This window comes from Priapulus caudatus, unplaced genomic scaffold, assembly GCF_000485595.1.
Source record: "Priapulus caudatus unplaced genomic scaffold, Priapulus_caudatus-5.0.1 Scaffold259, whole genome shotgun sequence".
Classification (NCBI taxonomy): Eukaryota; Metazoa; Priapulida; class Priapulimorpha; order Priapulimorphida; family Priapulidae; genus Priapulus; species Priapulus caudatus.
In genome coordinates, this window is record NW_014577320.1 from 69514 (window position 1) to 95972 (window position 26459).

Genomic DNA, 26459 nt, shown 5'->3' on the forward strand with positions numbered 1-26459 from the left:
AAGTAACATACAACAAAATTGAACAAATAACATGTGCTTGTTCTACATGTATAAATGAAGTTTACACACATTCTATATTGGGCAAATCTTAGATAAATGTGATTTTATTTCAAACTTGGACAAATTCAGTACGTACGGTCCCACTTGCTATCACACGCAACGGAGACACAGCGAGCGGTCTATGTACAATTGACCTTTGGCAAAGGTTCACGCCAGAATCTCGCGCATGCTCAATGCGTAACTACGAAGTGGCTTATTACCACCGCTAGATGGCGGGCTGTGAATTTTATTTTGCAGTCCACGCCATTTGCCTGTAGAAGACAAAGACATAAATGGAAAGATAGCGACAATTTCTGATGTTTCAGCCGCCTGGGACAGGTTTAGGAGGTGGGTTTTGTAAAATTTATGTTTACCTAGTTATTTCTAATTATTCAACATGTAGTTTTTTCTTACCGTTGTTATTTAAATGGATTTTTTTTGTCATAAACCTTATGATGTCAAGTCACTCGCTTCCGTATTTGGTAATTTCATAATTTGGAGGCATATGAGACGTAAATGCGAAAAATATTTACAAATATATTGGTCCAAACGAAACAGTAATCCGCATGAACTCACTGGTGTGCATGCAAAACGTTATGGAGTCTAAAATTTGTCCTGGAATTGCTAGTACAAGCCCAAAATATAATTGGGAAATACACCCGTTGACAGTTTAACACTGCGCATGCGCTTAAGCCTAAGGTCAAAGGTCGGGAGGAGTTTCCGTCCCAGAATTGCGAGTAAAATTCTTTACTCGTGTGAAACGTGTAGTGTGAAGGGCTGTTCAAACGGATCGTATTGGCTTAAAATAGAATTTTGGAGCATGAATTGACCATAATTTAAATGTATCAAGTGTCATGTCACTCAGGTCATCCATTATCGGTGCTCTATTCCCTGCTACGTGCACTGTTCTTCGACACAAAGGTGAGCGACCTGCGTATGCAAGGTAGACAACGCATCGAGATAAACAACATGGCGGAGTTTACTCGCATATCCGGGTTCTCGCGGAGATGTGCCGCAGAACATAGGCGCAGAACTGTCAATCGGTGTATTCCGTATTAAGCAAGTTTGGAGCTTCACGTGCGCATGCGTCAAATGTTAAGGGTCAGAGATCAGGGTGTATATAAACAAACCAGCTGGTGTAGTCATTGTCAATGCAGTCAGTTGCGTTTGTTTGTTGTTGTTTTTTCTACCAGTTTGTGAAAACTTCAAACGCAACTGTTTATTTTGTTGTATTGTAATTTGTATGCCTATCCTTCAGTAAGTTTGTGTGAGTAATGATAAGGCATAAGCCTATAATTTATAAATTATATGTTAAACAATAGTACTATTATAATGATTAGTATTAGTATTTACTCTGTGCCATACTAAGCTGGGTAGCCTCCAAAATCCTTTTGTATCTAGTAAACCCAAATCCACAATAAAAGCAAATACCGGTACATGACATTTGCATGGACTAGAGAACATGCTCAATCTAACTTCCTGTAGCTTTGCTTGCTAAAAGTTATCAACTAGAAATAAATTCATGTACAGGTGTACTAACAACAAACCGTCTCCAGTGCTCACACTCGTAGTACTAGAATTGCATCTTCAATGTCATATTACATATCAGGGCGCGAAATTAGCACTGGCATATGCAAAGCAAATTATTTGGAGCGGTAACATTGGCAAAACACCGGCCTCAGACCCGGTGGTTGCAACCTTGTTTAGAGAGTACCTTACATAAAGTTGAGCTCACCTTGACTCTCAAGCTGAGCTATGCCATGGTCGTCGTCCGTACCTTCCGTCAATCATTCCTTCGGCTACGATAACTGCCAAGAACCGTTTGGCCACATGTTTGAATTGGGCTATAGTTGTTACTGCTATGCTCCCATATTAAACGCTCCTATTTTGAGCACGCCAGTCGAGCGTACTTTCGAAGCCATGACAATTTTTTGGCAAAAAAGGGAATTCCAAATTAGTACAGTTCAGTTTCAACGGATATGCTCATTTTGCCGTATCGTGAATGAATAAGGGCTATCGGGTTTATTATTAAGGGGTTTTGATATTTAAAAAAAAATTATGCAAATTAGGTAGGGTTTGGCAATTATATAGCATATTATATAGACACAAACAGTCTGTGGTGTCACAATCGTCTGGTTCGTTTTACAAGATTTCATTGACAATATCTTTAATGCAAAATTGGTATTTCATCCACCCTGCCGATAAAACGTCTATATTAGAGTAAAGATTTACAAAACATGTCGGAACGCAGCATAACCTATTTATTTCAAACGCCATCGCTACAAAGCGGCTATAGCGCCATCTACGGTCACAAATTGTGATTCATTTTGGTTTATAAATTATTATTGCGATATACAGATGGCAATCGTTTCTATAATGTACGTCGATGGTTGCTCAATTAAAACTGACTTCTTCTTACTCACTCATTTGTGTCCTTTTTTTGTGGTGAGCTACAGTATCATTGACACTTTCATTATTTATAGCATACATTATATATATATAGCAAATAGCCTACATTAATGTTTTACCTGAAGGATATCACGCCATAACTTATCAACATTTTACAAATTTGAAATCGAGAATACAAGCGTGAAACATGACATTGATTTTACAAACAAATTTGTGAGGGCTGGTAAATATTACAGTTACCACCCTTTTGGGCTGGTGCAAAAAAAATCTGAATTTTGTGCCCTGCATACCCAGGTTTAATATTACACTATAATATAAGTCAATAAAATTCACAGGTGTGAAAGTCTGGGGCCCATTGTCAGAAACAGAGTTAGTTTGGCATAGTTGATACACATATATACACTAAGAATTACAATTATAATGATATTATTTATCTACCAATCGTAAACCAAAACAAATATTTACAAATGGCATTTGTTGCTTGTTTTGAATATTTTGATGAGTCATGGCTCTCGCGTCTTGTGTTACTCATGTCTTGCAGTGTAGAATAAAATTATGACCGTGTCGTTTTTATCAAATATAATTTATGTAGTTGACCATCATAATATCAGGAGTGTATCAATAGGAGTGAGACAGAGTGAAACCGGCAAAATTCAACATTTAGTAGCCTTAGTCTACCTATGATTTATTGTGTTTACCTCGATAAACTTGAGCTCAAGTCTTGCCTTAATCATTAAAGTTTATCCGTGTCTAATCGTTGGTCTCACAAAAATGACAAATCGGGAGATATCGGTCCAAACGTACAATGTGGTTTTAGAAAGTTATACCGTGAAATCAACAACTGTGAACCGAAACATAAGGGCAATGCTTTTGAAAGCCCTCTATCGCTTAGCAATGCAAACATAGCAAAGAACTAGCGAGGTTTGCTAGGGATTTCGGAAAGTTAAACACACCTTGTTGTTATTATAGGCCATGTCGAATGACAGTAATTACATGTTATGAACAATATTGTTAAGAACAAATAAAATGGATAAAAATACTAAACATGTGAAATTTTTTATTTCTAATGTAAATAGTATCAATAACACCAAGTCGTGTTTAACTTTCTGAAATCCCTAGCAAACCTCGCTAGTTCTTTGCTATGTTTGCATTGCTAAGCGATAGAGGGCTTTCAAAAGCATTGCCCTTATGTTTCGGTTCACAGTTGTTGATTTCACGGTATAACTTTCTAAAACCACATTGTACGTTTGGACCGATATCTCCCGATTTGTCATTTTTGTGAGACCAACGATTAGACACGGATAAAGTTTAATGATTAAGGCAAGACTTGAGCTCAAGTTTATCGAGGTAAACACAATAAATCATAGGTAGACTAAGGCTACTAAATGTTGAATTTTGCCGGTTTCAATCTGTCTCACTCCTATTGATACACTCCTGATAATATCAAGAGTAGATAATAACACAAGAGTTACACACCCGATTCCCGCATTTTTAACCGATTTTTCTCATCAAAATTTGCCACCAATAAAGAAGCAATTGTATACGTTCCTCAGCTTATTATGACCACTAATCACTCACCTTCGTGGTACTGATATTCGTTTACATGTATTTGCTAGCGTATTGCTGTAAATCGTAATCTTGCACGAGCTGAATTTGCACAATTTACCGCTATTGTGTAGAGGTGTTAAGCCAAAATTTGAAGCTATAGTGGCGCCAATATTTAGCAACGGACTGTTTCCAAATCATTCGTGCCCCGATAGGGTTGAGAGACAATCTAAATTTCAAATTTTGATCTAGTGAGGAACTGCGAGACGTGCTCAGTTATTGTGATCGCAACACAAGAAACTGACATACTATCTTACATAAGTAATAATACAATAATGACAATATTCTTTGTAGTAGTTTGCAGTAAGTATCACATAACGCACGCGCAGGTAATCAAGTACATTAAACCCCTATCGGGGCACAAATGATTTGGAAACGGTCCGTTGCTAAATATTGGCGCCACTATAGCTTCAAATTTTGGTTTAACACCTCTACACAATAGCGGTAAATTGTGCGAATTCAGCTCGTGCAAGATTACGATTTACAGCAATACGCTAGCAAATATATGTAAACGAATATCAGTACCACGAAGGTGAGTGATTAGTGGTCATAATAAGCTGATGAACGTACGTACGTACATGTATACACTTGCTTCTTTATTGGTGGCAAATTTTGATAAGAAAAATCGGTTAAAAATGCGAGAATCGGGTGTGTAACTCAAGATTGTGTTATGATCTACTCTTGATAATATATATGCATAAATTACTATGATGTACAATAAATACGTACATGAATTTGTATTTTGTGATCGATCCTCATCCAATCAGCAGGCTTGTGACATCAAATTATGAAGTTCCTGTTATTGTAAGTTTTCTCATAGCTGCGTTGCGTTTCTGTCAACTATTCTCGTAACATTAACATTAATTGTAAGTGCTATCTCAGCATTAACATTACAGGGTTTCCTATACATAAGTGGCGCACCGCCGTTGTAAAAATGCTCGGGTGCCTTAAATGCAGTCTTAAGACATTCAAATTTGTAAAATTATGCTGGGGGCCCCCAGAACCCTCCCCCCATCTCTCCATCGTTATAGAGATGTATGATAACGGGATGAATTTTATGTGAATCTATGCAGTTAAAACCTTCACGTGCAAGAGTTAGCTGCTACTTTAATGGTTATTCCGTTTTAAATGTTGAATGATGCTTGAGATTGTTATGTTATTGCTGAGAAACATTGATTACTACGTACTCATAACTACAACTCTATATCTACTGCGTACTGGCAGTACTGCGCTTTGTTTATATGACTTGAGTTTTGACATTACCCATGATGCTCTGGGAGACACTAGTAGTTGTGGGATAATGGTAAGTGATATATGCCCACAGTGGGTAGGTCAATATTCTCCTCTGTCTGAGGTCTGTGCCTGCGCTTGGCTTCCCATCATGGTTGTTATGAATGCCTCCAGGACTTTAGGCAATGGGGCATAAAATTATCAACTGACACTGCTCCTTGTAAATTACACTTGCACCTGGAAACGGGTGTACATTATGGGCTATTATGTGCCTGTTGTCAATGGTTGCTCCATATGGGACCAAAAAGTGTAAAATAAAGAGTTTGGTATGAATATTGAAAACATGTGGTCAGTTTATAATAACTAGCTAACATAAAGAATTTTTTATTAGGTAATTCACAGACTTCATAGTGAGGATTATTGGTAATTGTATTTGTACCGTGGGTAATATTTTTTAAAGACAAGTTCAAGTTCAGGTTAACTCTAAAGTGATGTAATCAAAGGTTAAGTTTAACCTCGTCTTTTTGTTTACATGACATGACCAAGAGTATCTTGGTGAGAAGGGAGTATGGCTCGATCGAAACATGATATTGAAACATTGCATGCCTTTGTTTACCTATGATTTATTACATGAAACTCATTAGACATTACCTCAAAGTACGTATTGCCCCTTAGATTTCCAGCTGTCTATTTTGACGGTGAATTTGTATGTAAGGCGGGTTCCGATCCGTCCACCGCATCGAGTGCAGGGGTAGAAATTAACTTTCAAAAAGAGGGAGTCCTCAGCAAAATAGGGAGTCCGCAGTCTGAAGTTCAAAACTAAAGATATTAACAACTAGAGCACTCGGAGAGCACAGACCTCCGCCAAGGCAGCTGAATTCTCTATGTGGAATTTGTTATTAATTAATTAATTAATTAAGTAGAAAAATTAATTAATTAATTAATTAAATAATTAATTGGATCCGGATTAGTGCGAGCGTGCAGGTGGGGGAGGACTGTGGTTGCCCCTTAGCCTGTGTTTGCGTGTTTGTAAGTCTACAGCCAGCGCACCTAGCAGGAGTGAACTGAAACGTGCATGTTCACAAACACACAAACCAACACTCAAACATTCACCGGTGAAAACATAACCTCCGCCACGCCCCTGTCGGAGGTAATAACGCATGTGCTTATTTTGAAGATTCATGCAGTTGCACATCTGCCAAATTGTCTTTGAACATTTGCTGGAAAAATACGGTAATTCCGTGAGGTCGTGCTCTGGAACAAACTAGTTGGTTACGGTATATATATAGCAGAATTTTCAGGGAGTCACACGGACTCCTGCATATATGTCAAATCAGGGAGTATTTGACTCCGGACTCCCGTTAATTTCGCACCCTGGAGTGTCCGGAGAGCGATTTCCAGCTGAGCTCGCCAGATTGTCATCAAATGGCAAAGCCTGCTATTTAGCCAGGCTAGTTGCACAAGTTCTGTACAGAATGATACATTGGGATATATCGTTTGGATATATAATTGTTACCAATTTTATAAGCTATTGCATTTTTACAGTATCTGACAATTTTCATGTATGAAGTTTTTTTAGGGGAAATTAATGTATTATGTGTATACATTGGTGAATTACTGGAACCAATTTAAGGACCTATCCGAGGAAGTTGTCTCTTGTTGCCTAAATATAGCAAATTGAGGGCTAGTGTATATTTTTTGTTACATGTATACGTGTGCTTAAAAGTTAAATGTGTAAGCTTTTGCATGTACACATGCTGGTTAGTTAGTGCTATATATGTTTATTGACACAAAATGAATGTGTCTCTAGGTTGTGCTTGCATCGTTGTACGGGCTTGGTAAAGCAAGTAATGTGTGTAAACGGTGATTGTTTTGAAACACCTGGGGATAATGGGCAGGAGTTGCAGCTGTGATTACTGTAAAAACATAGGGCTCCCAGCAGGAAACTTGTATTAATTACAAAGGCAGAGCCATATATACCATCTCTCTCGTACTTGTCAGCTTCTGTTCAGGTGGCTTGCTCCTGCAGTCTTTTAAAAGCTCCTAACTGTGATACAGTGTTTACTGTTTAGTAATTTTAAAAGTAGTGCGAGACTGTTTAAAACATGCTTATGGACTTGGAAGAACCAACAACATTCATTACATCTTTCTCTAAACATGGTAAGCTAGTTTCCCCCAATACTTTCACTAGTCATGGTTTTGGTCTGTTCAGGTTACTTTGAAACAAATAACTCTGACCAGATTTCTGATGCACCCTGTGTCAACAATAACGATGCATCTGATTTCGTTGAAATGCCCGAATGCAATATTGGGTTATGATCTCTCCCCTCTCTTTGAGTGTGTGTGTGTGTGTGTGTGTGTGCGTGCGTGCGTGCGTGCGTGCGTGTGTGTGTTGTGTTCTGTTGTGTAGAGTTTCGAAATTTGAAGCAGAGCTCTATAATATGTAATATACTCACCAGGTAATACCCCGCCCCAAAAAGAGAGTACATTATCTTAAATGAGTAATCGCACAGAACTGATTTGTATATTAATTCAGCGAACGATGCAGTGCAATTTCCTGATGATGAAGTTTGTGCGCATGCACGTATATATCCGTGCTCGCTTGGCAGTAGTCCTGTGTACAAACCGTGTTTATTGATTCCCGCTCCTGTTGCAGTACAGAGCAAGGCGAGCTGTCTGTGCCTTCTCAGGCCAAACGAAATTATTTGCGTGTTTGTGGTTGCATCCAAATAAAGGATATGGTCGGTCGGTGGGTCCGTGAAGACGTATCTTGACAAGACTATTATTGCGAAAGATTAGGCTAGTTCAGTGGCATTTTCACGATCAATGAAACTCGTCGCACGTGATATTCCACCTATAAATTATTTAATATTAATAATTCACCAAACCAATCCTCACAAGTTGCTTCGCATCCGGCATACCCATGCGGCAGGTGTCCATTCTATTACTTGCCATGACTGAGAGGGGAAACCATGAAGGGAGCCGTGTAAAACCCCCTGGAGCAGCACTTGGTCGTTCTGAAATCTGTATTCTTTTATGATGCGATAAAGCGTGCGGTCGCTAGCAATTGCCGCGGTAGCGCGCGGTAAACAAGAAACCAAATTTCATGTGGTGCTGCATAGGTAGCTGGACTTGTTGCGATATGTAGAATATCATATATCTCACCCAGTCGCTGCTGACCGGCGCGTGGTATGCACTTAGTGGTAAAAGGATGATATCACTGATGACTAAAAGCGTATACATGTACGTTGTACGAAAAGCGTATATATATATATAACGTCACGTAGAAGCAGCAGGCATTAGTCATTCGATCGTAGCAGGGCTGTGTGTTTGTGTGCTCAGGCAGTCCTGTCACATGCTGTTCCATTTTTCCTGTCTTGCGTAGATATACCACGTATTGGAATACTAGTATTTTCAGCTTATGCAGGGTTAGAACTTTTACCAGACAGCAACTACTTGCTGCCACTGCCAGGGAATAAGGCAAGCAGCAAATTTTCTTGCCCAGGCAGAATCTTTGGGGCTTCTACTATGGTTTATTAGGAATTTCTTTGCAGAAAGTTGTAACGTCCTTTTTCGTAATGACTCCCGTTGAGAAAGTTATTTGATATTTTATGCATTCTTGGCACACTGGTTTCATACACGTGAACTCGGAGGGTGCGTGATCATGCTACTTTCTATTCAAATTTTGTTTTGCTATTGGCCTGTTGAAATATAATATCCAGGAAACAGGAAACTTCCTTCCTGCATTCTGCAAATCTCTGTGTGTGAAACTGCCCAGCTGTGTGTTTTCCAGTAAGCTTGCTACTCTAAATGTCACCTGCTGCTCCCAACAACAAAGCAACCTGCTGGCATTGCACATCTGAGTTGCAGTAGAAGCCTAGTGTGCGTATACAAGGTGCAAACTAAAGTTGATATCGTGGTGCAAGGTTATAGTTCGGTGTGCACCTTAGTTGGATGAGATTCCCAATGATAGTTTGTGAATTTTCAATGATTCCTTACTGAGGATGGTCTCGGAACAGGCTTGCAACAACCAGTATTGGCAACTTTTAGATGCCCTTACGTTTGGCAGTTTGGCACTAAGAAGAGAAAAGGATGGTGAGTTGTTCTTGAGAAGTTATAGATTACTATTTTTGACTTAATTATTATTTATGTGTGAATCTTGATCTCTCTTATTCCACTATGGTAAAGTGTGTAAATCATTATTATATGAAAGTGGAGAAATAGGGATTTGGGACTACAATTAGGAATACACTTTGTGATCCATTATGTGCTTGTGCTACTAAGTTTATTTTATAATTTTACTAATGAAAGAGCGGTGAATGAAACGTGAATACCTGCCTATCTCTCTAATGTGTCTTGTGCATCAATTAGCACAGATACTGATGCATGTATGTAACCACAGAGCGCCACACATCTTGGTCATTTTAGTCCGGTTGTAATAGTAACAGCTGCCGCAATAGACATCGGATGGTAATTTGGCGACGTGACCAATGGGGGTGCCTGTGTGGCCAAAAGTGCTGAATATGAAGATATAGTATTTCGGCCATGATCTTGCAAGGTAAATGTGACCTGTGTACTTGTATCGATAAAATTAAGCACATGTAATTATCCTAACCACAGTAACTGTTTGTACCGTTTCCACGGGTCCCCGGTGTAAATATTTATCTAATTATATTAGGAATTTTTTTAAATAATATTAGTAAGCACTGTCCAGCTATTAGATATATTCAGGGAAATATGAAAAGACTACATAGCTGATCAGTAATGTTGTTATTTGTTAATATTGTTAGTTGCTAATTGTGCATGTTTTTTTGAGAAAAATTGGGACTACTTACAGAGATGCTGCAGTCTAATTATTGCATATATGTAGACAGTACCAACACTATAGTAAAACAGAACAATATTCTATGATGAAAAGTTTTATCGTTGAGCTGAAGTGATCCAAGGTCAAGTAAAATGTAAATAAATTGGAATGTGTTCTCAATGGCTGGCGATAGGAGGAGAATAGAGTGACTTCGGCAACTTCTGCTGCGCTCGTTAGTGTTGCTGAACTTACTATGGTTCGTGCCACTGTGAGAAAAAGAGACACTAAACAGTCAATTGTGTCCATAAAATGTTGTGCATTATAGTATTCACATTCCTATTATACAGATTCAAAAGCATTGACATTAGGTGAAGCCTATATAGTAGCAGGGTTCTTGTTAACTTTTGACAAAGCAGGTAATTTGACAATGAATAGCAGGTAACTGTTTTTCCGGCACGGACGGTAGGGCGAGTGGCGAAGGCGCGAAGCCCTGCTAGGGGGGTCCGGGGTGAAAATTTTTCTGATTTGACCCACAAATAGCGTATTTTGATGGGTATGGGTTCTAGAATTTGGTAGTTTAGATAGGAAAATATATGCTATTAAGTATCTATTATAAAAAGAAAAACCCGCCCGTGCACAGAGTTAGTCTTGGGTTGGAAGTATTTAAAATAAACTTCGTTTTTTCAAATATTTTTTTTATATTTTACCGCCTTTAGTGGGAGTTTCTCTCAAATTGATAGCCGGTAACAAATTGCGTGATAGGCGGTAAAAATAACCGGTTACCGGCTATTAACAAGAACCCTGAGTAGTATGTCAAATGCTATTATATTTAGACTTTTTAAGATGATAAAAATAAAGTGATTGTTTTTTTGCATGCAGAAATAATTAATCTATTTAATGTTGTGGTTGAAATCAGCTGATGAATCATCTTGGTTTGGTGATGGAGTGCAAACAGTCGTAAACAAATGTGTAATGTCTTTTTTATCAGAAAAATCTGGTGGATCGGTGTGAATGACATGATTATGTAAACAAGAGTTTCTGTAATACGTCAAAAATAATACCACATATTAGTGCAGATCCACCTGTGCAAGTCTATGGTGGTAGGCAGTGGCGAAGTTCCTGAAACACTCCAAACGTCTAGGGTCGTGCTAGTTTCTGATAAATTTCAAAGGACTTTGTATGCCTGCCTATAATGTTAGGTGCGACACAAGCCATAGTGACTGTGCAGTGTGGCTACCTAATGCGTGACCCCATTATATTCAGCTGTTAACGTACAGTGCAGTTCATTGGAAAGGGCTGTTCACATTTAGGTCATTGACATTTTGTAGACTCAAAGTGTTTGCGGCATGATAAATGCAGCTATCTTGAACAATTGTTATGCCAGTAAAAAAAGTTTGTTTCTAAATATTCTACAGTGTTGTAACTTGTAAGTGATTATAGCAGATATTTTGGGAAGAAGCTTTGAATCTATTTGGTTGTTATAAAGCAATCAATCATTGATTCTTAAACCAAATTGGTGTTTAGTTTACAAGTTTTAACTAGTATGAGGGTAACATAGTATCAGAAGTAGATAATAGGGAACTCTAGGGTCCCTATTATCTACTTCTGATAGTATAGTATATATCTGACAGCAATAATGTACAAAAATTGCATTGTTTACAAGCCATTCTCTGCATCTAGGTATTTCTATACATGTAAAACATGCTAGTTTAATTGTGATGTCCGATCAATGAAAGTTACTCTCATTGTTTGTTTTTTCTGCACGCTGCCACCTGCAGTTCATCTCCACTTCAATGACGAAGCTGCGTCCACAGGTCAGCAACGTTTACTAACAACCCTCTAGCTCTGTCTGTGTCTTTAACTGTATTTTATATCTGTATCTATCACTGTGTTTCTTTCTTTTCATCTCTAACTATCCCCCCCCCCCCCCTCTCTCTCTCTCTCTCTCTCTCTCTCTCTCTCTCTCTCTCTCTCTCGCTCTCTCGCTCTCTCGCTCTCTCTCTTTCTCGCTCTCTCGCTCGTTCTCTCTCTTTCTTTCCCCTACCTGTTAGTTTGTCGGTCTCACCCTGGTTGTGTCTGTATGGATGCCTTTCTATTCTCTACACTCCCTTGCTTTTTGTCTAATTAACTAACTCTTATTCATGCACAATCGGCCACCCCCCCACTTCTTCCCCTTTTCTTGTGAGTTATCGTTTTCCCCACCTATCCTGTATTCTGGACCAAGACTAGCACTGGCAATCGGGCAATAAGTACAAAATATGTTGTTTTTGCATGTACCTGGGGCCCGTTGCCAGAAAAAAATTAGTCTTAACATTAACCTTAAACTTAAGTTTTTCTCTTAAAGCGTTGCCAGAAACTTCGTAAAGTTAAGAGAATTAAAAATTCTCGTAACTTTTCTCTTAACTTAAGAGATCCTAGACCCTCCCTTAACTTTAATATTAAGTTGAAAATAACACATTTACACTACGAATTACAATTATAGTGATATTATATTTTATAATAATGAATAAAATGTTTGTTTTTCTTGAAAAACACGTCAAAATCATTAATTATCTACCGCTAATAAAACAAAACAATACATTTATAAATGACGTATGGCATTTGTTCTCTTGTTTCAAAGGTTTGCAACGCTTGCCACGATTCTCGTACAGTGTGAGAATTTGTCTTGTTGTGCAGAATTAATTCATGACCACGTAATATTTCATCAAATATTATTTATATGTGTTTAGCCATCATAATATGCATAAATTACTGTGATGTACAATAAATGTGTATGAATTTGAATTTTGTGATCGATTCCCATCCAATCAGCAGCCTTGTGATGAAGTTCCTGTTATCGTAAGTTTTCACTTAAGTAAGTTTAGTTTAAGTGGTTTCTGGCAACGCTATTAAAATTAACCTTAACATTAACATTAGACTTAAAATTAATCGTAACTTTACGAAGTTTCTGGCAACGGGCCCCTGGTCAATATTCAGAGGTATGCGGGTTTCTCTTCCCCACTTCTCTAATGGTGGCAACAGTGGTATAACTCAAGAATGGTGGCACTCGTGTATGGCATGCTATTTGGGTTGCACTGACACCTTGAAATTGGTTATAGAAATGACAACTATAATGAAATATATGAATTAAAAAAAGCCAAAGGGCAGATTCTAGATTCCACTCCAGTATATTGGTCTAAAAATACAATGAGAAGTGTACTTTAATTGGAAACTTATTATGCCTTCCAGAAAAAGGAGCAGAAAAGTAGCCGTAACGTATGACACTGGAAAGAGTTAAAACCAGATGTTTTCATCAAATGTGTGAAACCGTGTAAATGTGTAGTACCCCTTGTTCTGCAGATTAGTGTTATTTTTTTAAAATAACAATCATCGCATAGGCAATGCAAAACGATTTTGAGAAGGTCTCACCCACACTATGTACAGTCATGCTGCTGTGAACTTGCAGTGTCACAGACAGCTTAAAAAGATTAATTTCTTGCCACGCATGTGTACTGTGTCACAACAAAGGTGAAGACTGGCCACGTAGTTAGCAGAGTGCAAAAACATGGGGAGAAGCCTGTAGGAGGTTTGCCTGCAAGTTGCAACAAAACTAGCAAGGTTTTGTCTAGAAAAGGTGCGCGTTGCTGTATTTTCAGTTCACATTAATGGTATTAAATGAGGTGGTATTTTACCACATGGTTTCAAACAGGATATTTTATTCAGTGGGAAACGAATTGCTGAGTTTGCTCGCGCCTGGTTTGTGAAGGTATATGGCTGCATACTTTGTGAAATCGTAGTAGGTCAACTATTGCTGGTCGTATACACACGCATACACACGCAGCAAGTGATTGAAGTTTTATGTCATAGTCTAAATTCTCTCATAATTATACTCCCAGTATGTCCTGGACATTACACATTAATTCGTTATTTAGCCTGTGGATTTTTTCAGAATGCTGTAGAATGATCATACCTCATTCACACCATTGTCATTGGCTTTTAATGTAGAAATTAATATTATAACAGACAGACTTGACCTTTTTGGCAGTTTATTTATCACTACTAATATCAGTATTGTATTGCACTTATTTAAAAAAATTGTCTCTCAGATGATATCTCCGAATAAATTAATGTTAAAGAATGGCAGCCATGTATCTTGTGCTTTGAATGTGTACATGTGTAGCAACCTAGAAGTTACAAAAAACCATAGAAAATACATATATACAGAATGTAAACAGCATGCTGTAGAGTTAGTCATTATTTATTCAGATTTGGATGTTTCTCCATCTTTGTTCAGCAAGTGATGTTATTGCCACCCACAAGCACCCCAACATTTCAGTTCATGCATACATCAACTGTCATAGTACATCATGATCATCTTGTATGGTGCATTGGCATATATACTGAAACAGTTTTAGTATACCTATGTGTGTCTTAGTGATCATAATGTATGTTCTATAGATAGTACCTCGTTTTCTCTATGTTTAGTGTGCGTTTATATGCATATTATCTTATACGTGAAAGTTTAACACATTTATACACATTGGAAATTTTGCATGAGAGTGAATGTATATGAATTTAGACTTCACTCAAAGTCGTATATGTAAATAGGTTTTTATTTACCAAGTGATCGCGTGCAGTACACAACTTTAAAGCATAATTGAAAGTGCTAGACAGTTTTCTTTTATTATTAGTTTTATTACACAAACAATGTACATGTTTACCACACTGCGCCAATCCTGGGGCTCACTCGAGTACTAGATACACGTGTGTTTGTACTTCTGTGTATCCTGCAATTTCTGGTCTGCTACAAGTGGTGGAAGGGTATTTATGTGTGTGTGTGTGTGTGTGTGTGTTGTGATGTAATATTAATTATTGACGATTGATAACTTTAGAAGGTAGCCATCATCGCAATATTAGAAGTGAGCTGCCAATGTTTTAGCGAGGTGCGAGGTGCAACGTTCTGGTATTCTGATTGACCACACCTCATAGCTGTTCACTTGATTTGCATGGAAATTTGTGATCTGTAAGTTGTAACAAACAGTTCTTACAGTTGATACTGATGCCAATGTGTACATTGCCTGTGTTATCCAGGTTTCAGTAGTATGTACCATTTGTTTTCCAGTGCTGCCAGCAACACGTGCATTTGACTATGACCTTGTGAAACCGATCATCCGGGCATTTGATTTTGATCGTGACGTGATAACGTTCATGACAACTAACGGTGAAAAATGTAAGTCGGCACATAATTTGATTTTGTGCCACAATGTGAGATAATTCTGTTATAGTGTAAGGGTCACTTCAGCTGCGGTCCACTGCACTGGAAATACCTGTGTAGGGAATGGTAGCATTTAATTGTTTTTACTATGGTAAAATTCATCAATGCTACCAAAACCTGTGCAAGTATTTTCTGCTGTGCTAAGCAGTGACGCCAATCCAACAGGTTATTGGGTTTGGCAAAGTGGACTGAGCTGCAGTGTCTTTTGCATTGCTATTAAATGATTATCTCACATGGTGCCGCCCAGTCAAAATATTGCTGACTTGCGGATGGGTAGATGAGGCTCGTCTATAGTGTGTCTCGTGGTGTGATGGGAATGGCATGCGCAATGAGAGTGTGCTGTATCTTTCACACCACCAAGAAGGTGGCAGACAGGATGCACATGTGTAGGTTGTGGAGACTCGACAGCGTGCGTGCGCATGGTTCTTTGTCAGTTCTAAAGTTGCTCTGTTTTTCAGGTCCGCCGGGTCCGCCCGGCCCTCCTGGAGGCCCACCTGGACCTCCAGTAGCCCAGGGACCCACGGGTGCGCGCCCACCTATGCCCCCACAGGCTCTGGCCCCTGTGTTGCCTTCACCGCCACAGCCGCCAGAGTTCACATGTCCTCCACGGCCCAACCACGGCACAGAGGGACGCCCTATCCTGCTGAGGGCGAACCATTTCCAGATCCGCATGCCCCGCGGCCATATACACCATTATGACGTTAGCATAGTGCCGGACAAATGCCCTAGACGAGTGAACAGGTGAGTGAGCAAGACATTTTATTTAGTCTCGTCGTGCAAGTAGTTCTTGCTAATGATAATAAAACAAGACTGTAGTTTAGCTGCAAGTATTGTAAATTATATAATAATATGTTATATTATTATATTGATATATTTAATTAATGATGTAAGTTGTAAATATTGTATATGATGTGTAGCATGACGTGTGTATGCTATTGTTGTTGACACTAGTATGGCACTCGTAATGTTTTACTTTCAAAACATTGGACTACATGCTAAAATGTAGTTCTTGCATGTATTATTGAAACTATTTTCACAGTAGTTATATTCTAAACTATCTTCTATTATGCTTGTTCATCCACTTATAGTAGCACATAGATGTATCCTGCTGTACAACCTGAACTAGCAGTATACTGTCAAGCTCCCTCATGTATGTGCCCTTTAGGGGTACATTTATTAAAAACAAATAGACTGTGACGCTGTCGGACTTGCAGTAAAATGTATGCAAGGTTTCATGCATGTGTACATACTTGCACCTTCGTATATGTTTTATTTACTAGTTAATTCAGTTTATGGAAACAAATTGTTTGGTAGGAAGTCAAGTATCATATGTTGCAAATGTAATTGTTGTAGTACTAACTTGATTTGAATTTTAAAAGTGTAAAATTAATTGCATTTAAAAAGGACATTTGATGGTGGATTGTATCTTTACACATTCTCAAGTTGCGGCCAGCCAGACAGTTGAATACATGGTAACTATTTATTTCTTACACAGGGAAATCATCGAAACGATGGTTCAAGTCGACACAAAGAAGATATTCATTGGTCAGAAGCCAGTATTTGACGGAAGGAAGAACATGTACACACGCGACCCACTGCCAATTGGCAGAGACAAGGTGAGAAGTACAGATATACTACTACTTGTACTATACAATACGTTCGATACATTGAAGGATTTTGGAGGAAATCAGCTTTAAATTGATTACTCTGGGAATATCTGTTATTTATTGTATCCCCCGCGACGAAGTCGGCAGTCATACTATGGTTTCATGTCTCCCCAGCCGCCGCCGCCGCCGCTCGGTCCGCCGCAGAGAATTTCCCTTCCGCTCTCTAACTCGGCCCCTAATTGACCTAGCGCTATCAAACTTGGTATACTTACACATCTTGGGGAGAAGGTGTGTCGCGTGCCAAAACCAGGTCACTACGATCTTTATTTGACCTTTACTTTGACCTTGATCATATTTTCCTTCCGCTCTATAACTCAGGGCCCCTAATTGACCTAGCGCTACCAAACTCAGATACTTACACATCTTATAGAGAATGTGTGTCGCGTACCAAAACAAGGTCACTGCGGCTTTTATTTGACCTTGACCTTGATCATATTTTCCTTCCGCTCTATAACTCGTGCCCCTAATTGACCTAGCGCATTACTAAACTTGGTATACTTCCACATCTTGGGGAGAAGGTGTGCCGCGTACCAAAACTAGGACACTGCAACCTTTATTTGACCTTGACCTTGACCTTGACCTTCATCATATTTTTCTTCCGCTCTCTAACTCGGCCCCTAATTGACCTAGCGCGATCCAACTTTGTATACTTACACATCTTGGGGAGAACACGGGGATACATGTAGTTGGCGACAACTGTCCTTTCTAGTTATATATTTTTTCATGCATGTATATCAATTTGCAGATTGAACTCGAGGTGACATTACCAGGTGAGGGGAAGGACAGAGTCTTCAAAACATCTCTCAAGTGGGTGGTACAGGTTAGCCTGTATGCCTTAGAGGAAGCTCTGGAGGGTCGCACACGAACTATTCCCTATGATGCCATTCAAGCTCTGGACGTCGTCATGAGGCATCTACCTAGTATGACGTAAGTGAGGGGTATATATGGTGGGCAGCAAGGTAGGAGTGTGGTAGGGAAATATTTATTTAGGCATCCGGGATATTACTGCCAATTGAGAACATGGTTCGAGTCAACTATTTTGTCAGAGCCACTGTCCTAGTTAGCTGATTGCCAAGTGAGTTGCTTGCAATTATGTGTGGATGAACTTTTCCCTATGGGCTGTGTATATAAATGGTTAGTTTCCTTTGATCAAATTCCCGTTTGAAATATGTTCTCAATATATGTTTAAAAAGTAATGTGGCACAATACATATATATCAAAGCACTGCATCATGTATAAAAACAGTGTTCATCAAAAATTAAATGGTCTGCCATGCTGTCTCCTACTGATTTCTGTCCTTGCTCTAAGTCTGCACTGTGCAGGACATGATAATAACGTTTTTTGCGATTGGCAGGTACACCCCAGTGGGTCGATCCTTTTTCTCCCAACCCGAGGGTTATTACCACCCCCTTGGTGGTGGTCGAGAGGTGTGGTTTGGATTTCATCAAAGTGTCCGCCCTTCGCAGTGGAAGATGATGCTGAATATTGATGGTGAGAGGCATTCTAATTTTGTGTGACGTAATAATTGATTGTAAGACCGGTGAAGTAACATTTCCACTGTGTATGTTATGTTCTGGTGTTGACGAGATTTTTGTGTGAAAGAATTAAAACCATATCATAGGTAATTAGGCGATTATGTTCATCTGTGAGTTTGGTATTTGAATTAAAACGGGCATTTCTTGGATTGCAGTGTCTGCCACGGCCTTTTATAAGGCGCAACCTGTGATAGAGTTTATGTGTGAAGTGCTAGATATCAAGGACATCAGTGAGCAAAAGAGACCCCTTACCGACTCACAACGGGTCAAATTCACCAAAGAGATCAAGGGTAAGTTTTAAGGAGTTTTAATGATCCCCAGGCATTGTCGGTGAAAAATTATACATAGTTGTTGCAAGACCAGGATGACATTGACTATCATGATATTGATTATATTTATAATCAAGTTTGTTTGGTCACCTGTAAATTTCATATTTAAAAATGTAAGTGTCAGAAATTCCACAAAGAATGTGTTCCTAGCTTCTTGGAAAGAAAATATTGATTCTATAAATTGTGCAAATCTGTTAAAAACGTTTTACAGTACACTCAATTTTTGGGCCATTTAGAATCATAGACGGCAAAAAACAATGCATACCTGCTTACAATGCATGTAATTATTCGATCAATTACTTAAAGGAATAATAGGTCCATTGATTATGCAATGTTGACGAATACTAGAGTAACTGGCACCTTGTGTAGTTAATAAGTACATTACCTTATAGCAAAACGTGTATTAATTGATTGATTAATCGATTGTCCAATATCACTGCTGGTTAGTAAGAAATGTCTAATTGAAATCCGCAGTCCAAAAATCAGTTGTTTACAGTTTCAAACCGCTGCCGGCGAAGCGGGTGTGATACAGATTTATAGTGCACTGGACATTTTCGCACGCATGCTCGGTCGTACGCAATGCTATCATTCATCAGTGATTTCGTAAACATGGACGCTCGTGATAAGGAACTTTTTGTCAGGGCTGTCCACATGCGTCCGTGATTAGTACGTGTGTTTTACTCTATTTCCATGTTTAGTCCGTGGCCGTGGTTACACCGCTGACACCTCCGTTTCATCTGGCGTCCAAAACATACGGGCCACACAAATGGATAACATTTACGGCACGTAAATGATACGTTGATAAATATCAACAACCGATTTCAAGTCTAGTTTGTAATGTAAGCAGCAGTGATATTGGACAAACTAATACGCGTTTGGCTATAAGGTAATGTACTTATTAACTACACAAGGTGCCAGTTACTCTAGCTTTCGTCAACATTGCATAATCAATGGAGTTATTATTCCTTTAAGCATAACCGATGATCAGTTGCCTGGATGGCTAGAGTATTGTCTGATCATTGTTGCATTTTTATAGGCCTCAAGATCGAAATCACTCACTGTGGACAGATGAAAAGGAAGTACAGGGTGTGCAATGTGACAAGAAGGCCTGCTCAAACGCAGACGTAAGTACCATCAGCAGTTATCTTAGTAATATAACACATCTCTATCCATCTACAAATCAACTCCCCTACATGCAGAATCTTTTAGAGAACTCTGGTCCCTGTCCTGATGTCAGTGTGAATTTTGAAAAGTTTGATAGCACTCGGCTGATGTAGTCATTCAGTCAGAGCAGTATGTTCCAACTAGTTTTTCTTGGTGCACAGGTTCCCACTGCAGCTGGAATCTGGACAGACAGTGGAGTGCACTGTGGCTAAATACTTCTTGGACAAGCACAGAAAGCGCCTGCTTTACCCACACTTGCCCTGCCTGCAGGTGGGCCAAGAACACAGGCACACATATCTCCCACTAGAGGTAAATCTGCTATAATTCTATTATTAGAGGCAAAAGAGAAGCCCTTACGCATTTAAAAATCGTACTTTCGACTAGGGATAAAATAAGCCATTGCTAGCAAATTTGCAATGCCTGCTTTGTGCAATATAGCCTGCATAGCAGACTGCAATATCTGCACCAGGCTCTGCGACAATACTGTGCAGTGGATTGCACCAATCTGTACGATAGCTTATTGTCACGATGCAGCCCTGTGGCATGGATCTTGCTCTATGGAATTTGCTCCTGCTATCGAGCTATCATGTGTATTGTTTCTGCATTAATCATGCTTAAAGTCGCGAGTCTGACATTATTTTATCGTACAGTTGTTAGTCGCTACTGCACAGGTTGTATATAACAATGACTCGTTGATTAAGCGTTCTTTTCTTCTGCGTGAAGATTTCTAACCAGTGCTCGCGGATTCATGACCTTTCAGGTGTGTAACATCGTTGGCGGCCAGCGCTGCATTAAGAAGCTGACCGACATGCAAACATCAACTATGATCAAGGCAACAGCGCGCTCGGCTCCTGATCGTGAGAAAGAAATAAACAATTTGGTACGAAATGTGTCATAGTCTGCAGTTTTCCGATGCCTGAGCAATTGATTGCTCGTACAAATAATCGTTGTAAAAATATCGTAAAGCAGGTTATTATCTTTTGTGACTTGCTGACATCGATTTGCCATTGTGTGTATCTACATGTGCATAATTTTAGTCTTACGTTATTGTTAATATATAATTGTTTAAATTTATTATAAATTCAAACAGGGTAAGTAGTAATTCTGATGTACTTTACGTTTACATGACAGTTACGGCGCACATTCTTAGTGTTACAGCCATGCACAGTTGGTATAGTTTCGATATGAAGTAATTAGTGTGTACATACTCAGACTGGATGGCAGTACTGTGTCCTGGGTTTAAAAAAAATTCTGTGATGTATATGTCAAAGTTTCATTCCTCAATGATTTACCTTGGCAGTATAGTGCATGTATTGAATTGGTACTGCATCTGCATTATTTGTTTCATTTTCCTCAAAATCTAAGCCCAATATCTGTACCATATTGTCTCTTATACCCTATAGGTCATAGTACCTGTGCAGTCATGGACTACTGAGCTATTGCCTTGCCTACCAATCTGCCAAATTCCATAATAATAATCGCTAATTAATTTAGAATTCTCTTCACTCCGTATGTATACTTATTTTGTAGGTTCACAAAGTTAATTTCAATGAGGACCCATACATGCAAGAGTTTGGCATTAGTATCAATAGTACGATGACGGAAGTCAAAGGGCGTGTACTTCCACCACCAAAAATTCAGTATGGTGGGCGGGTGAGTAGAGAGGGGCTTTGGACGATTTCAAGCTTTCTCAGTAGGTACTGTAGACAAAGCAAGACGCTAGGGTGCACCCTGCCGGTTGCAGCTCTCTTGCTAGAACACGCCCCTGTGTGACATATCCATGTTTTGTTTTAGTTGTGTATTTGTGTTTACCTGTGTGTGTGTGTGTGTGTGTGTGTGTGTGTATCAGTCTGAAGCTATCTTCTATCATGATGTTATCTCTGCATAGCAACCAGTTTTAGTAGCTGAAGTCTGTTCAACAGCAGCAGCAGCAGCAATAGCAATAACAACTTCATTTTTATTTCGTCTCACTTCTCTCCTGCGAATTTGTGCTAACACATTCATTGTCTGCTTCTGTCTTTCATTGCTCTCTGTTTGTTATCCCTGTGTCTAGTGCTGTATAGCACTGCATGTCCAATGCAGTAGCTCATCTCGATCCACGCCAGAGCACAGTACTGCCATTGTACGGCCGTCCAAGTTGCGGGTTGGGCTCCAGCTTTTCCTTCTTGGTGCCAGAGCACAGTACTGCCATTGTGCTGCCCTCGTTCTGCTGCCATATAACGTTGTCCTATCTTGCGCACGGTTCTTCTCATAGGTGTGCAAAGCTGACTTCAATGTCGACACCTACGTGCAAGACTTTGGGATTATAGTCAGTAGTGAAATGGCGGAGGTGCAAGGCCGAGTGTTGCCACCACCAAAGCTGCAGTACGGCGGCAAGGTTAGTAGCGCGACCCCCACATGGCCAGTCGTGTTATTCCAGTGGGTTACCCTCCTCTCAGCCAGATCCAAAAGGAAACCGGCAGCGCAGCGGTTGCTTTTCTGTGAGTGGTCTTTACAGCTAACCAACGCTAACATGCCAGCCAACGTTTGTTCCCGGTGATGGCACCGAGCGAATTCTACACGTGGTCTGGCAGTTGTTCGTCTTCGACGCCGAAAAACTGATGCGTTGCATTTTTGCAATGCTCATATCCAGTTCCATATGAGTTGTGAGTTGTGTGAGTTCCACCTAGTGAGTTGTGGTGTTTTATCTGTTATTTCCTGCATGGTAGACATAGATGTGCATGGTATATGCAGTGTGTTGCTTAGCCAAACCTATCGCTTGCAGCCTCCGCTTGACAGATTATTTTTTGCAGGAATTTGGTTTCTGTAGGACGTCTATGTAAGTTTGTTGTTAATAGTAGCTTTTTTATACAGCATATGGATATACACATAATATATTACTTGTTTTAAATGTCTCGAATTTCAAACGGACAGCATATAAAATAATATGGTTCTTAAAAAATGTTCTTCTTACTTCACTGAACCTTTTGTGTCTTGTGAATTCAATGACCCTCTGCTTTCGTCTCTTGTGAATTCAGTAATTGTGACTGGTTGAACCAGTGTTGCTATTGTACCGAGGCAGATTATCACCTAAGTCCTCTTAGTCTGGATTCCAGACAAAGCAGCAGGCCATCCCTAATCAGGGGGTGTGGGATATGAGAGGTAAAGAGTTTCACACTGGAGTGGAGATTCGCACCTGGGCCATCGCATGCTTTGCGCCACAGCGCACATGCAGAGAGGAGGCACTGAGGTTAGCACTTGTATCGAATTGTATGTAGTAGATATTCTAGAAGTCCAGAGTCCCTTTCAATTCGAATTGGATGAAGCCTAAGATATGGATGGATGTTATGAGCACGTTGAAGTGAATCCCGTTGTTTTCAGTCGGTTGAAAAATAATACAAATAATTTGACGAATAAATCTCGGATACAGATAAGTAGTTCGTTCGGGTGCGCAGGGTTTCTCTATAGGGAAACCGTTGTCTCGTTGTTCAGGAACTTCACCGCACAGCTGCAGAAGATCAGCAACGATGCGGGCATGCCGATCCTCGGCCAGCCCGTCTTCTGCAAGTACGCGACGGGGCCGGAGCAGGTCGAGCCGATGTTCCGCTACCTGAAGAACCAGTTCCCCGGCCTGCAGCTCGTCGTCGTCGTGCTGCCGGGCAAGACTCCCGTCTACGGTACGTGCACGTGGGCGCAGCGGCCGATCCGGCCACAATTAAAAAAATCTTTGTTTGCCCTCACCCGACTCGGGCTGAAAAGTTTGGCTAGGGGGGTCTTTTTTGAGGGGGTCTTTTTACAAATTCAGCATGGTGTCTACATGCTCGGGTGTGCTTGTGTGGAGATACGTTTTATGTTGAATGTTTGTTTTGCTTGGTACATAGAATGTATTGCCTACAGATTTATATAATGTACAGTGATACAATTTGTAAAAAAAAAAGAATAGGAAAGATTTTTTTGAATAAAATTGTTCGAGTCGGCTCCTTTTTGGCGGGTCGGTCAGGTGAGGGCAAACAAACAATATTTTTATTATGGCCTCAGAGATTACGCGGTGGGTGGGGGAGGGCACCGTACTCGAGCGGATAACTTATGGGAATGTTTTTAGCTCATCTGACGTAGTTAGATGCAGCTTGTAGAATCGCATGATCGTCCGTCCGTGCGTCCGTCCGTGCGTCCGGCCGTCCGTTCGTCAACAGTTGGGCACAAATCTTAACCGCTCGACGTACGGTCACGATATTCGGCACATCGGGGGGGGGGGTCGTCAAAACGAGTTGGGATGTCGAAGCTGGGGGTCAAGAGGTGTAAAAGAAGGGGGAACATTTACTCCTTAACTTAAGGTATAGGGAGGAAATGCAGAATTGCGGCTGAAATCTAAACGGCTTGACCTAGGCTCGTGATAGTCTGTGTATAGCATCATGGTAGGAAAAGCCATCACTGTGCCGAAATTGGAGGTCACAGGTCAAAGGTCAATGGGCACAGGGCAGATTTTATACATTTTCTGAGGACATGGTCTGACGGAGCGATTGAAAAACTTTTTTGTTTCAGCGGTGACCTAACATTTTTATGGCTTTGTTGAAAGGACCATGAAATGTACTTTCCGCTGACATGCGAAGAGTAAGTGTCAGATAACCTTTTGACTCTCAAGAGGAGGGTTAAACATGGATTTGTTTCTCAACTGCGTTGGCGAGTACCTGTGGGTGTGGAAAGCTCCCATTTTACAGTGAAATTTCACACATAACTCTTACTTGAACAACGCTTATTTAGGAGATAATGACATGACTTATATATATAAGATTCTGTAGTGTACATTATAAATAGTTGGAATACAGTCACTAGCACTCAAATAATTACCCAGTAGTGAGGCTGCAGATTTCCCAGACTTAATTTTCTCATCAAATTTTGGCACCAATATAGACGCAAGTGTGTACGTTCTTGAGCTTATTCGGTCCACTAATCACTGGCCTACCTTGTACTGAAATTAGTTAAGAGATATTTGCTATCGTATTGCTGTAAATTGTAATCTTGTACGAGCTGCTCTGCCTCTGGTTGTATCAACCATTGAGCTATTTTTAACGAGCCAGATGTGCCTCGCAAGGGGTTTAATGTACCTTATTACCTGACACCATAGAACGCACGTTATGTATAGTAATAATATGGTAATTATTCGCTCCTGCTTTTTGCAATCCGTCGTCAAAATGACAGCTGCCATTGCTGCAATGCTTTTGCTGACCGATGCAACGATGCCTTTGATAGCAGCCCGCCATCTATCGGAATTTTATTACACTAGTTTGAAGTGTTGTTTTTTGGGGTTAGAAATGAACGTATGTATAGGACGTCTTGCTATGCACAAATGAATTAATCAGCAGAACACCAGACACCAGATGAGCTCTGTCGCTCTGCGGCACTTGTTTGGATCTTAAGAACTGTTTTGTAGTTTATACTTTTTCTCTGTGTTCTCGTATATTTTTTAATAAAAATTTTTGGGGAAATTTGTGCTGTGAGGTACCAGCTTTGCATTACGTATAATATTGTGTCTTATTAGGAATACTAGTGGGGTGAGAAGCACTGCGTTTCTATTCATGACAGTGTGGCCTGAGCATGTACTCAATAATAAATGTTTTAGAAAATGTAGGAATCTGTTGGAAAAATGTTGAATTTAATCTTTCATTTAGCTGAGGTGAAGAGGGTAGGTGATACTGTGCTGGGTATGGCCACTCAGTGTGTACAAGCCAAGAATGTCAACAAGACATCGCCACAGACGCTGTCAAATCTGTGCCTCAAGATCAACGTGAAACTCGGTGGCGTCAACAACATTCTTGTACCAAGCATTCGGTAAGCCATGATCATTGCTGTCTACCAACGTCCACCACTGATCTCTAATAGCAGTTGATATTGAGAGAGTTCTGCAGCTGTCGCTAGCTGGGAGAAGACTTGGGCAAGTTGATTCAACTTGGCACAGTTCATTCGTACATTGTCTTCATCGCTAGCACTAGCATATTACTGCTCGACAAACGGCTTGGTATTAGGCTAAGAAACAGCGATAAAGCAGTTTGAACGCAGACCCCTTATTTCCATTTCAGTCCTCGAGTGTTTAATGAGCCAGTGATCTTCCTGGGAGCAGACGTGACCCATCCACCTGCTGGCGACACCAAGAAGCCATCGATTGCGGCACTAGTGGGCAGCATGGATGCACACCCTAGCAGATATGCGGCCACCGTGCGCGTGCAGCATCATAGGCAGGAGATCATCCAGGTAAGATGTTTGCACGTCTGTATGTGACTGTTTGCGTGTGTTTACATACGTGCATATTTTCGAGTGTTGATGTCAAGATCTACATGGAAGTGAACCATCTTAATTATTGACATGTATTAATTAATAGGTAGCTTGTAGAACACTATCAGTTCCAGTTTCCAGTTTATTTGAAACTCTGGTAGAGAAGCAACGTGT

The 26459-nt window shown here is 40.0% G+C and overlaps 1 protein-coding gene across 8 annotated transcripts in view; it reads left to right on the top strand.

The window, feature by feature from the left end:
- Positions 1-283: 283 nt before the first annotated feature.
- The window catches only part of LOC106808201 (protein argonaute-2-like), a 34905-nt gene continuing 8729 nt past the window's right edge, over positions 284-26459 (top strand). The window contains exons 1-17 of one of the 8 annotated variants that reach the window (XM_014810802.1): positions 7266-7443; positions 11866-11901; positions 15189-15296; positions 15800-16082; positions 16837-16957; positions 17754-17935; positions 18363-18499; positions 18699-18833; positions 19909-19996; positions 20198-20345; positions 20797-20916; positions 21567-21689; positions 22291-22413; positions 23120-23265; positions 23508-23692; positions 25685-25844; positions 26093-26264. In XM_014810802.1, the coding sequence (XP_014666288.1) occupies positions 7389-7443; positions 11866-11901; positions 15189-15296; positions 15800-16082; positions 16837-16957; positions 17754-17935; positions 18363-18499; positions 18699-18833; positions 19909-19996; positions 20198-20345; positions 20797-20916; positions 21567-21689; positions 22291-22413; positions 23120-23265; positions 23508-23692; positions 25685-25844; positions 26093-26264 (2322 nt within the window). In that variant the 5' untranslated portion in view covers positions 7266-7388. Of the gene's footprint in view, positions 388-7265; positions 7444-9171; positions 9379-11865; positions 11902-15188; positions 15297-15799; positions 16083-16836; positions 16958-17753; positions 17936-18362; positions 18500-18698; positions 18834-19908; positions 19997-20197; positions 20346-20796; positions 20917-21566; positions 21690-22290; positions 22414-23119; positions 23266-23507; positions 23693-25684; positions 25845-26092; positions 26265-26459 lie in introns of those variants that run through there. The other 7 variants (XM_014810805.1, XM_014810807.1, XM_014810804.1 and 4 more) reach the window with 7 other exon arrangements.